General features: G+C 46.3%; 1 protein-coding gene across 1 annotated transcript in view; it reads left to right on the top strand.

Annotated features, from left to right (window-relative positions):
* Positions 1-12,834, top strand: part of LOC307239799 (cell adhesion molecule 2-like) — a gene marked incomplete at both ends in the record, with an annotated part of 248,514 nt that overhangs the window by 187,655 nt on the left and 48,025 nt on the right. The window contains one exon of the mRNA XM_080013365.1: positions 2,002-2,151. Coding sequence (XP_079869491.1) covers positions 2,002-2,151 — 150 coding nt within the window. The remainder of the gene's footprint in view (positions 1-2,001; positions 2,152-12,834) is intronic.

A 12,834-nucleotide genomic window follows, 5' to 3' on the forward strand; every position in this document is an offset into this window, starting at 1 on the left:
AATTCGATCCATCCGTGTTCTATTTTCGCCATTAATATTCCACTTTGCGCCGCGCAAAAGAGACACGGGACGCATCGGGCGGGAGCGGCCGGAAGTCCGACTGTCTGAGTGAGAAAAATGAGCCAAAGTAAGTGATTTAAAGAGGGGATGTAATGAAGAGAGCAGGGGGCAGGGGCAGCGGAACAGTAAATCGTAGGCAGATCATGCCTCACGCAAAAAACTCCCATGAATAAAACATCTCTCTCTCTCTCTCTCTCTCTCTCTCTCTCTCTCTCTCTCCCTCTCTCTCTCGCTCTCGCTCTCCCTCGTTCGCCCCGCCGCCGCTCCAGATCCATCTTTCTCCTCCTTCACCTCCTCTCCTCCCTCGCATGATTAACCTTGGGAGGCCTTAATCAACGCTGGAAATGGCCCGTGTGCTCCTTCCCGTCCCTCTCCCCTGCCCCTCCCTTTTTCTTTCCCCCCACTCCACCTTTTCGTCTTCTCCGCTCTCTCTCGGCACGTCCCCCCCCAGCCACCGCGCTTGGCCTTGGTCGAGCCCCCCCCCCGCAGATAAGTTTTAGTTTAAAAGTCAGGAGCGACGCGATTGTTCCTTTTTAGTCGGGACGAAACAAAGAAGGGTAATAATTGCGCGGGGAATAATGGCATCAAATAAATTGGGAAACGGCTCTTTTTAGGCTAAAAAAGGTTTGACAGACGTGAAGATTGAGAATTTGGCAATTTATAAGCTCTTTTAAAAAAAAAAATCGAAATAATCCCTATTTCTCTCTTGCCTGCCATATGGCTGTTTATGTGATCCTATCCGGGGGTAATGGGTTAGTCGTTTAAAGTTTGTGGAAGATGGGGTTTAGCTCCGTGTGATTCATTCCTTTCCTACCCGAAGCTTTTATATTCTCTTTAAAACTTGTCTTCTGGGGACGGTGACGCGAATAGATTTATCGTTTTGACTGCATATTTATTTTTTAATTTATCCGCTCAGACACACTCGTGCAAAACGCAGACCCACGGAGTGGCTCGACCGCATCTTTTTTTGGGAGCATTGTGGCTAATAGCGATTTCGCCAGCAATTTCGCTCGTCGCGAAATTATCTTTTCAACGACTCGCCAGTCCCGAGTCATTCGTTGGCTATTCCGTAGCTGCAGCCGGCTACGCGGGCTGAACTGAGGCCCGAGTCTCCAACGGGGAAGACCCCGGAGGCCCCCCCCCCCCCCCCGGACGAACGGCGAGTCGGGAAAAATTTGAAAGCATCTTTTTAACTGGTTGCTCCTGGAGAGCCGGCTCTCTAAAACCAATCCGACTTTTCATCTGTTTTCAACTGTTGGCAGACAACTGCAGAAAAGCGGAACTGTCCGCGGTGCTGAAAGCCAGCGTGGCGAGCGGGAGGCGGGATATTACAAGGGACTGCATGAGCTTCTCTGTCATTCTTCCTGGATGCAAGCGTCTAGCCTCCAGACACACAAACAGACACACACACATACACACACACACACAAAAACACACGCACACGCACACCGAGAAACCACACGGGCAGGCAGATCCACAGAGAATGTTTTTTTAAATTGGTCTTTCGTCTGTAATTGGGTTTTAGTGTTATGTCCCGGGTCTAGGTGACCCCTGTGTGTCGTGTGTAGGGGATGTTTATGCTCGCTCTGCTGGTCGGAGCTGTCTGAAAGGACTAGAAAATGCCAAAAATGCTCTTTTCCCCATCTGGCATTGTCATAAATTCAGGTCTGGTTCCGCGATGAGGAAAGTCAGTGTTGCAGCGTTTTATAGGCATGTGGGGATTTGTTCCCATATGGAGGAACAAAATACTCCGTACCAATTTTCTTTTTGGAGGCGGATATAATTGTGTCGATTCCTATCTTATCTAATCGAATAATGAGTCAATCAAATCAAATCAAATCATAAATGATCCAAAATCGGAACAGATTCTCTCTACCTCTACCTCGGATTTACAAGCATTAATTTCATTCTGCTCTCTCTCTCTCTCTCTCTCTCTCTCAGGGCTCAGCGGTCAGTACCCTGTGGTCCACAACGTCTCGGTGACAGAGGGCTCCACAGTGAACATGACCTGCCGCGTGGAGAACAATGACAACACCTTCCTCCAGTGGTCGAACCCGGAGAGGCAGACCCTCTACTTCGGACCCAAAAAGGGTGAGCTGTAGCCGTAGCTGGAGCCGTCGCGGGTATGGCCCGGGTGATTCTGGTTGCGGTAATATGTATTTGAATGTTGCCTTTAAGGCTGCGTTACAGTGAGGTAAAGCAACGTTCTGAACTCACCAACGCCTCTACCTGCTCGGTCATCATATCCACATTACTCACGATGGTTTCTCAGATATTTGTTGGGTGTTCTGTATCTTAGGTATCGGTAAAAGCTATCGTGGTATCTCATTTTGCCGACACCGCCCGGCCCTGACAGGTGCATGGCTTCATAAAACCCTGGAAACGGTGAAGTGCTGGGGTGGAGTTTCCTCCCAGCTGACGGGGTAGAAACGCCTGTCCTCTTTGGTCGTATACTGTAGCCCTTTTTCGGCAGAAAATTAAAGCACAAAGGCTCTACTCGTGGCCTATTGCACCGGCTGGGGGTAAAGTTGCCATAAATAGGATTCATCACTCTCATCTCGCCGTTCCGCACCCCGCTCAAACCATGGTTGCGCCGCGCCTCTCTCGGCCTTATTTGGTGACTTTAATAGAGTGTGAATCACGCTCTCCTGTGTCTGGATTAAGCACATGTGGAATTTACTCTCTCTTCCGCCCTTCCCCGAGCCCGGTGGGTTGGTTTGTTTATTAGAGAGATCATTGTTTATTGGAGAGAGAGAGAGAGAGAGAGAGAGAGAGAGCGAGGGAGAGAGAGAGGGAGAGAGAGAGGGAGAGATAACTGCATTACAGCCTGCCAGAAAAAGAGGGACAATGAGTGACTGAACAACACACGTACGCACTTTTATGTGTGTCTTTTTTTTATTATTATTCTCTATTTTCTTATCTTTTCACTCAGATTATTATTATTGTTATCTTATTATTATTATTATTATTATTATTATTATTATTATTATTATTATTATTATTGTCATTGTCATTATTATTATTACATAAAATAATAATATTGTATATCATGATGATATAATTAAAATAATATCAAAAATTACAAGTATACTTACCATTATTATTATTATTATTAATAATATTATTATTATTTTTGATAATAATAATACAGTTGCATTAGTATCATTATCATTATTCTTCTTGTTATTGTTGTATTGCTATAAGTACTATTTACATTATATATTATTATCAATTACTATCCTAAATGATTTAATAATTTCATTTTTATCTCCTTGCGTGTGTTGTTATGCTTTTGCAATGTAAGAATTCTGTCATGCCAATAAAGCAAATTTTAATTGAATTGAGAGCGAGAGAAGGAAGGAACACAGAGAGAGAGAGATTTTGTCCATCTATGTGCATGTGTATGTGTATGCAAGCTTCAGTCATTTCAATGTCACACACACACACACACACACACACACACACACACACACACACAGACACACACACACACACCGACATCAGAAAGAGCGGCGCTAAAAAGCCGGAGCGAACATCCAATTCGACCGTCGATATACTCCGCAGGGGTGTTTCATATCACCCCGGGGGTCAGGCCCTGGGTCCGCTTTATGGAATCTCCGGTGCGGAGCCCCTGAGAGGGGAGATGAAAGAGCAGCCAAGGCCTCCGCTGTTAATGTCGCAGCGAAAACAAAGGGAAGAAACACGGGGCCCCGACAAAAATGTGTTGTTGTTTTTTTGCCGGGTGTCCGTGAGTGAGCATACCCTGTATATAACCTGGTGTGTGTGTGTGTGTGTGTGTGTGTGTGTGTGTGTGTGTGTGTGTGTGTGTGTGTGTGTGTGTGTGTGTGTGTGTGTGTGTGTGTGCGCGCGTGCATGATGGATGGATGGATGGATGGATGGATGGATGGATAGGTAGTATATAGAGAAATAAATAGGGAAGGAATGCCAATACATAACACAAGGATGGATTAGTTAATGAGAAAGGAAAATCTTTGAAAATATACAATAAACCTAATAATCAACAGTAAAGTAAAATAAAATAAAACAAGGAATATACAATAAAACTGTTGATAAAAAAATATAAATAAACTAGAGGATGGACACATTTGCCATGTGCAATTAACCAATTTTTATTAGTAGTTTTATTATTTTTTTACAAAGTTTTTATAGTGTTTTTATTATTTTATCATTTGAAATTATATTATACTAACCGGAGCAGTCGTAAGAGACAGTGTTGGGAAAGTTACTTTTATAATGTAATATATCACTTATTACTTTAATGAAAGTAAAAAAGTAATGAGTAATAAGCAATAAGTTACAATATCACTTTCTGTGTAATGCGACGCCTTATTTATTACTCTGCTTTTAAGTGACTCACCAAAATATGCGCAGAAAAACGGATGTTATTTTTTCCAAAGGGGTACGCTGGTAATTAAAGGCAAACAAAGTTGTACAGAGGCTTCCTGGGTCTACATGTACTACAACGCAAACAAAAAGCTTTGGTTGGGTTTGGGCTCAGCCGTCCTCCCTCACCTCAGGTTGTCGGTCAGGGCGCGGCAGCAGACGGTGCAGTTGGTGTCGAGGGACTGACGGAGTGGACCGCGGCTCGCTGTATTCTGAGCCAAATTTCATGAGGGTGGGGTTCGGAGTCGGGCGAGCTGCAGTCGATTTCGTGGAGGGGTCCGCATCCTTCGACGCACACCGCGGCACCCGCCCACCGGCGGATCTTGAGCGCCCCAATATGGCGACTCGGGGTTGACGCGGCTCCGATTAGAAATCGACAAATCACAGGGTTCAGGATTCTCCCCGTATTTTTGTGGGTAATATTGTCCGACATGGATCTTGACCGCTCAGACAAAATTTATGTGATCTGTAAGGTAACGTTATCCGAAAATAAAGAGCGTTTCGTATGGCTGTAGCGCAGGGGGTATTTTTTATTTTTTATTTTTAAGAAAAAGTGTGTTCCGATTCAATAAAGTACGCTGTATTTTACAATATGTCCACTTGAGAGGGCAGAACAGAGAGCGGCAGCTTGTGGGAAGAGCCGCTACGCCCTCCGCAAGAGTAGTTAACGTGATGGATATGATTTTGATTGTGATAGCAACGATAAGATGATAATGTTGAACAGAACATGATGCTGTGATATGATGAGTAGAGTGAGGAAACAAGCCAGATGAGAGAAGAACGTAGAGAGACACGGACGCAGTGGATGGAGGGGAAGAGACGCTCCCGCAGACAGTAGTGTTGAAAGGTTTGTCTCTTTTCAGTGGACCAGGATGATCACTGCAAAGAGACGACTCTTACGGCTCCCAAGCCTTTATTTTAACCATTAAATTGCACTAAATATTTTTTTCATATTTATTCCACGACAAAAAATATGACATTATTTATAATGATTGAATGTGACTGGAAAGTCACTTATTGAGAAACAAGGGTTTTTCCTTGACAAATCGAGGCTCGATCGGTCCAGCAATGGCACGGCCCTCAGTGCCGAAAGAAAAATAATTATGTTCAAGCGGAAAAATCGAATCGCGGACCTAAACAATCGTGACGCCCCCGATGGTGACGCACGGCAAATCGCAAAGGCGGTATCTACGTCCGCCAGGGGAGGGAGCCGTTTGCGCCGCCGTCCTAGCGATCAGACGCGCCATGTATTCGCCCCGACGGACGGCGGAGATACCCAGTGAGAGCACGACTCCTTAAAAAAAAACTCGAAACGGTCGGATGAAAGCCCTGCACCGAACACAGTATCAGACATAGTAACTTCCCATATCACTGTGTTACTGCTAAAAGTCATACGTTACTCTTATGTGTGCTATTTTAACGCGTTTCCCCCGATGCTGGTTTTTAGGTTTTATCGGATCCTGAGGTGGATGAATCCTATTCCTACTGTAAAAAAAATGTCAAGTGTGAACGTTCACCTCCCAGACATTCAGTGGGATGGCTAAACGACAGATTCTCTCCTTCTCGCGCTCTCGGCTCTCGGAGGGTTTTTTTTTTTTTTTTTTTTTTCGTGGAAAGTCGTCGTGGAAATGTCTAAATCAGGCTTTGTCCCTAAAGTAGCCGATTTCATCCCCCCGCTTTTTTTTTTCCTCCCCCCGCCGCCCCTCGCCACGGAGGGACGGGAGCCGCACTCGGCAGCCAAAGAGATATGAGCCCGGGGCCAAAGGGATCGTCTCTTTTGTGCGACGCGGCGGCGGCTAATATCTCTTTACAAATTGCTCTTTAGGTTTCGTGTAATTCAGCACTTGTTTAATGGATTTCTTCATGGAAACGGGGAGGGGGGATTCTGCAATGAGACATAGTAATTACAATTCATTCCGTATTCCCACACTAGAAAGGGCCTAAGTGTAATTACTTTTCAGGCTAAATTCAAAGGCCTATTTAGCGGGGTTCTGTGTATGAGGCTCCAAAAAAAAAAAAGACATGTAAATAATTTATTCGCCCGCCGTTACGCGATACGCGAGCTTTCTTTTTCATCTCCTCTCCCAATATCGGTTCTTCCTTCGCGGCGTATCGCACTCATTCACTCCTCTCTCCCTCTCTATCCCCCTTTCTAGTGCTTTCCCAAGGGCACAACCTGCGCTGCCTCCCGGGATTACGGTTTATCCGACCCCGTTCGAGTCAAATCCGGCAAGAAAACACCTCCTAAAAGAGCACGTCCCCGCACAATTACGGCAGAGAGAGAGCGAGAGCGTTACCTACCGCGGGGAATTAGAACGGGAGGGCGCCGGGACAAGAAGTACCGCTCCTTTAATTCAATTAGGGGAGTCAATTTGTCTGGATTGTTTGTTGTCGAAATACATATTCAAAATGCGCTTTGTGACTAAAGCAGGAACACATAAAACACAGGGTTTTTTTTACGACCGTTAATTACGCCCAAGCGGGCAGCGAGCAAGCAGGTCAAACTCCGCGCGTTATTTGGCCGATCGCCGCGGGCGACAGCATCGCGCCGCTCCCACTTGCGAAAGCCGGAAACCGTCTTTCCCGACCGTTCACGGTGCACAAAATGCCAGTGATGTGCCAAGAACTTACCACTGACAATAGAGTTTGGACAATGGATTGAGGAGTACAGATTGCATTATAATGATGAGTAAATGTAAATGTAAGTTATGGTAGTTCCTCAGTTCATCCAACGGCCACTAGGGGGGGGGCGGGTGATTCGACTGTCGGTGCGGCTACGCATTGGGTGTGAAGTGGGCGTCAAGCAGGCTGACTGGTTAGATTCCATTGTTACTTGTATTGCTTGCTATTTACAGATCCCTGATTCGCCAATCCCCTCCAGGAGATTGTTATTTCACGATGGCAGCAATAAGGCAGCCGAGTTGACCGATTCCCTGCCATATTTGTGACACCTCGCAATTTCTGAAAAGCCGCAGTGAATTTTCCCATATTAAACGGCCAAATAAACAGAGCGCTTCAATAAGTAGAGTACTTATTTGTGAATTGAAGGTTTATTTTATCAACTTCTTACTTGAACCCAAGCAAAAGCACAACATTTCCTTTGTGTATTCTTCGGCTGACATTCTTTATGTGTAGATTTTTTTTATTTTTTATTTTTTTTACTTTAACTGCTGCCAGTTGTTGCTGCGATAGACGGGATGCGAATTATCATAGGAAGTGATCTTTCATGAATGGAAGCAGGTTGTATTCGACTTTTTGGCATTTTCTTGCCAATTCCTGCAATTGTACTGCAAAAAAAAAAAAAAAAAAAAAAAAAAAACGCTATAGGCGAGCAGTCTAATGCTTGGAGCAAAGCCTGAGCAAAAATCAAGTATTCGCCGTAAAAATAAAGAATGGAGAGCAGCAACAGAGGTGGCCGTCAGGCAAGAGATGAGTTTTTATTACGGTTTCACTCAGATCCAAGCAATGAAACTTAAAAAAAAAGAAACCTGCTCCTGCCGTTCCCTCTGGAAATAATTGAATCTGTTTGAAAATTATGAGTGGTGTTATGGATGAAGAGGTAAAGGTCAACTGGTCATTTCGGGGTCCGCAAATGACCGAATATAAAATTCTTCAAGCACTCAGATGTCAAATACTCAGATCCTATAATTCAATTTAATGTATGTATGTGTGTGTGTGTGTGCTTGTGTGCGTGTGTGTGTGTGTGTGTGTGTGTGTGTGCGTCCGTGTGCGGCGGTGGAATCTTTGATGCCTTCACGGCCGTCTCTGCCTGGGCAACTTACCGCACAAGCTCTTAAAAGTTTAAAAAGCAAATATCAAAATTGTGGTGCCTGACAGATTTGCTGTGCAGATAGCAACCCCCACCACCAAATATACGTATGTCACAACAGACAAAGAGAAAAACGAAAATTGTTTTTTTTCCATCCCTCTTCCCCCGAGAAGGAGCCTCTCCATGACATGTCCTTTTCATATCGGCCTGGAGATTGGTGCCGCGGGGCTCTACGATAGGACCCCTAAAAAATAGGGAATCCGGACCGTAAATCGGCATGCGTAAATCTCCAAAGATCCCCGACAAGTCCCTTCTCTTCCCGAGACAAGGGCCATAAAACAAGGAGAGAAAGTGAGAGGGAAGACGGAGATGGAAGCCGTGAGGAACTCGGCGAGATGAAGGGGGAGGAATTAAGGGGCCGTTTTACGAGGGGCTTTCCGATCCGGTCGTCACCTCAGAAGGACAAAAGGCAAAAAGAAAATAATAATCATGTCTTTGACCTTGAGTTGGTCTCCGCCCACCTTTCTGTGTTCCGCTCCCGCAACAAAAAAAAAACAACCAAAAAACCCAAGAAGGTCTTCGCGAGATCAACCCCGTGGGTCACTCACGTTGTCTGTGCATTAAACTGGGTGGTTTATGAATAAAACGACCGAGACTGTTTGGAAATTTGGGTACTTACAAAACCTGTACTGCTAACCTGATCGACCGTTTTGAACATCTCAGCACTCCTCTGCTCAGATAGATAGACAGACAGACAGACAGACAGACAGACAGATAGACAGATAGACAGATAGATAGATAGATAGATAGATAGATAGATAGACAGATAGACAGACAAAAGACAATGATTTGGCAAGAGGTCTCCTTGATGGACGAATCGATGAACTGAAGAACCGATGTAGAACTAACGTGGAGCCGGTGTGGAACCAGTTGTGAGCAGTGCAGAACGGGCAGAGCGGAGAACGAATGCGGCGATAGCCGTAGAGCAGGCCCCCTGGGACTCGGAACGCTTGGTGAAAAGGGTTATAATGATTGGGGTGAAAAGATAAGTCTGCGAAGGAGATATCTCTGTTTGGGTCGAGCGAGTAGGAGGGAGCGGTGAACTCGCCCGGTCTCGGGAAGCACACCAGCATCCAGGGGAGCGTCTAGGAGAGGAGCGAACATGCCCGAGCGGACGCATTCCAACATTCGGTGCAGAATTGGCAGCGTGATTGGGCGCCGGCGATCGATAGGAGGAGGAGAGGCTTCAGTAATGCCCTTAAGCAGGGGCTTGATCGCTGGATGAGTGAACACACTGGGGCACGCTGGGTCGCGGCACCTCGCCGGAAAAACGGAATGCCCACTTCTAGACCTTTAACATTAGGGGGTTTAAAACGACGGGTCTCTGCGCAGTGAGTTATGAAAGCGCAAACAGTAATTACAGCTGACTACGTTCAGCAGACGCCTTGACCAGCGAATTTGATAACTTTAATGGCGAGCCGGGAATTAGGCTGTCAATGCTTTGGACGGAACCCGAACGCCGGGACGACAGGTCGAAGATCAGCCCTTTTTTTTTCCCGGAATACTTCGGGATTGCGATTCCGATGGGATGCAGCAGAACACGTGGGAGCGGAGAAGACGTGAAAGTGCCCATTAAATAGGCTTAATTATATTTCTCAATCGGCGGACCGAGCGTCTCTGAGAGCAGATTGGAGGTTTTTGGAGACCAATGTTTCGCCGGGAGATGATAAAACTCCCACCTTGAAACTTTGGGAAAGTCCTGAGATGAGGCGGTCAAGGAACACCGGGGTGATGGGGTTCATGAGACAGAGTTCAATGTTCACCGGAGTGGCCCCTCAGCACTTTGTGGTGCACGCCCGGTTTAGACGTGCGGCGCGGGGGGCAGGAGGACCTTGGGCGCTGCGCGTGTGTGCACCGGCTACAGATTCGTGAAGGTCATTGCATATTTGTGAATTATTGAACATATGCACCTGTCGGCCGCGAAGATCGGGTCCGTCGGATTGGTGGATGGGGGGAGGCGGAGGCTGCCGGACGGGCAGCCTTCTGGGTCCAGAAGACCGAGACAGGAAGGGAATTTTTGGGCAGAGAGTGCTGGAGTGACCCATGTCGCCGCAGGTGTAATGGCCTGAGGTGAGGGTCTGACAGCCGCTGACCGCCATGACGGGAAGCTCGACATTCAGGCAGGCCCAGTTTAAAAGGGAATTAAATTGGGAAATAAATAAGGCCACCTTACTGTGGAGGGCTTTGTGGTACTCGTTAAATAAGTTGCGACCGTATTTTAGATCGAAATCGCCAATCAAAGCCAGAAAATAATCGGGTTTATGTCTCCTTTTCGGGCGCACGGCGCAGATAACGTGGCGGTGAATGCCGAACGCGACTCGGAACTCGCCGAGGGGGAGGTTCCCTGCTAGACGGGGATCGGCCGATTTTAAAAACGGCCGTGACGTTGTCGTTTACCGAGACTGCTTTGTTGCACTCGGGGGAAGGTAAAATGAGGGGAACCAGATTTGCGTCTTTACCTTGGAGGATGTGAGAGCGAAGACGGGGGGGTGTTTGCCCCCAGGGCTATGTAGGGACTGGTTTGGAGCTGGGAAAGCCGACGCAAGCTGTGTTGAGCTTCGGGGAAGAGGAGGGAGGGTTAATAACCGGGGCCTGGAGCTGTGGTTCGGCGGTAGGCCTACCGTTATGGAGGCACGTTCCAGGCTCTTCAGCCGAGCATCGAAGGATTCAGGCGTGCTGAGGATGGAATGCACGGCGGAGGTGCGATTGGTGCCTGGGGGAATGGGACCAGAAAGGGACTTGAGTGCTGGAGAGGGTGGGTGGAGAAAAACTCATCTTGACTGCTGGGGTGGTCGAACAGGTAGGGTGCGGGCGGGGGAAGACTTCCCAGTTCTCTTCCAGTTCTCTCCTCTGGTTGGTTTGGGGACTTTGCTGGACGTTGAGGTGGAGGTTCCTCTCAGGGGAGGGAGTGTGGCGGCCTCTGCGGGACTCGAGCAGCCGGGTAGGCCCCCCAGCTGAGCCAGGTCTCCCCCGGGGAGGGAGTGATGCCTCGGTCTCCCACCTGACGGGAGATCGCTGCTGCGTTGACTCCTGGGGAAAAGGAGCTGGCGATACAGACACTCCTGCACCTTTTTCCGGAGGTGCTGGGTTTGGGAGGAGGCGGGGTCACACATCAGAGCTGATCCGTGAGGAATCGATAAACTGAAGTATTACTACATTTGCACGGGAGTATCTGCTATAGAGCGCTTGAGCATAACATCTGAAAATGACACAGAGAGAGAAAGGGGCAAGCAGCTGTGCAAATACTGGCGGGGAGCCTGGTAATTGGCTCCCCCAGGGGTGTGGCTGGCTCTGATTGATTGGCTGCACGCCGAAGCCAATGAATGCCACCTGGTGTAGATCGGTAGCCTTCCTGGCTGAACTTGTGCTAAATCTCTATAGATAGATAGATAGATAGATAGATAGATAGATAGATAGATAGATAGATAGATAGATACTTATTCATCACCGGAGAGAAATAACCTTGTCTTAACAGCTCACATCCAAACAGTAGGCAAAAGACAAGGAAGCAATACAATAAAAACATGAAAAGAAAATTGCAATATATGGAAATTTTTTGAAAAAAGTGAACTGCACAAAATGAAAACAAATATGGCAATAGACACTGAACCTAATGCTAAACAACAAATGTAACCTAAAATAACTGAACTTTTATAAAAAAAATAAAAGACAAAAGTGAAAAATACCTAAAAAATGAGAGCTCATAAAAGAATAAAATAAAATATCCATAAAATATCCTATACAAGAACTAATGAAATAAACAGCGAAGCAGAAAGGCGAATTTAAGATAGAAATGCTGACGGACAATAAACCTGACATTGAACACAAGCCTTAAACAGTAAACAAATCCTGCCAATAAGCCCCTAAACCCAAAAATGTGACGGTGAACACACAGTATGTACCGCGGAGGACGATAGCAGGTGGTATACATTAGGTATCCGAGTGGAGGCTTCCTGGCTTCTTTCTCTCTCCGTGCAGGAAAAAAAAAATGGAGGGGAGGGGGTATTTCCATCGGTGGAGTACAATAGGCTGGAAGAAAAAAAACTAGACCATACCTGTGTGACCCGCTTCTCAGAAGGACTTAATGAAGTGGGCCAGGTTAAGGTGTCCCGGTGAACCGCGGCGCGGCAGATAGACACCGATGAAAGAAAAAATCACTTCTGTCAGAGGAGGGAGTCTTGGCAGGCCAATTATGCTGCAATGGAGCGGGCTCTCATTGTATATTTTTTTAAATGCAGTGTTTCTCTGTGAGGTGGAAAAGGTAATTGTGGTTGAGGGATGTTTTCAAATGGAGAATATATATATATATATGTATATATATATGTATATCTCATATATATTATATATATATATATATATATATATATATATATATATATATATATATATATATTTCCCTCATTGTCTCGCTTTCAAATGCACACATGCATACATTGGAAAGCACAGATGGGCGGTTGACAAGAAGGAGAAGAAGAAAAAAGTCAAATCCACAGAGCGGGTAGAATGTATATCCAGAAATTTGCACTTTTCTCATTATAAAA

The sequence above is a fragment of the Zeus faber genome (assembly GCF_960531495.2).
Source record: "Zeus faber genome assembly, chromosome: 14".
NCBI lineage: Eukaryota > Metazoa > Chordata > Actinopteri > Zeiformes > Zeidae > Zeus > Zeus faber.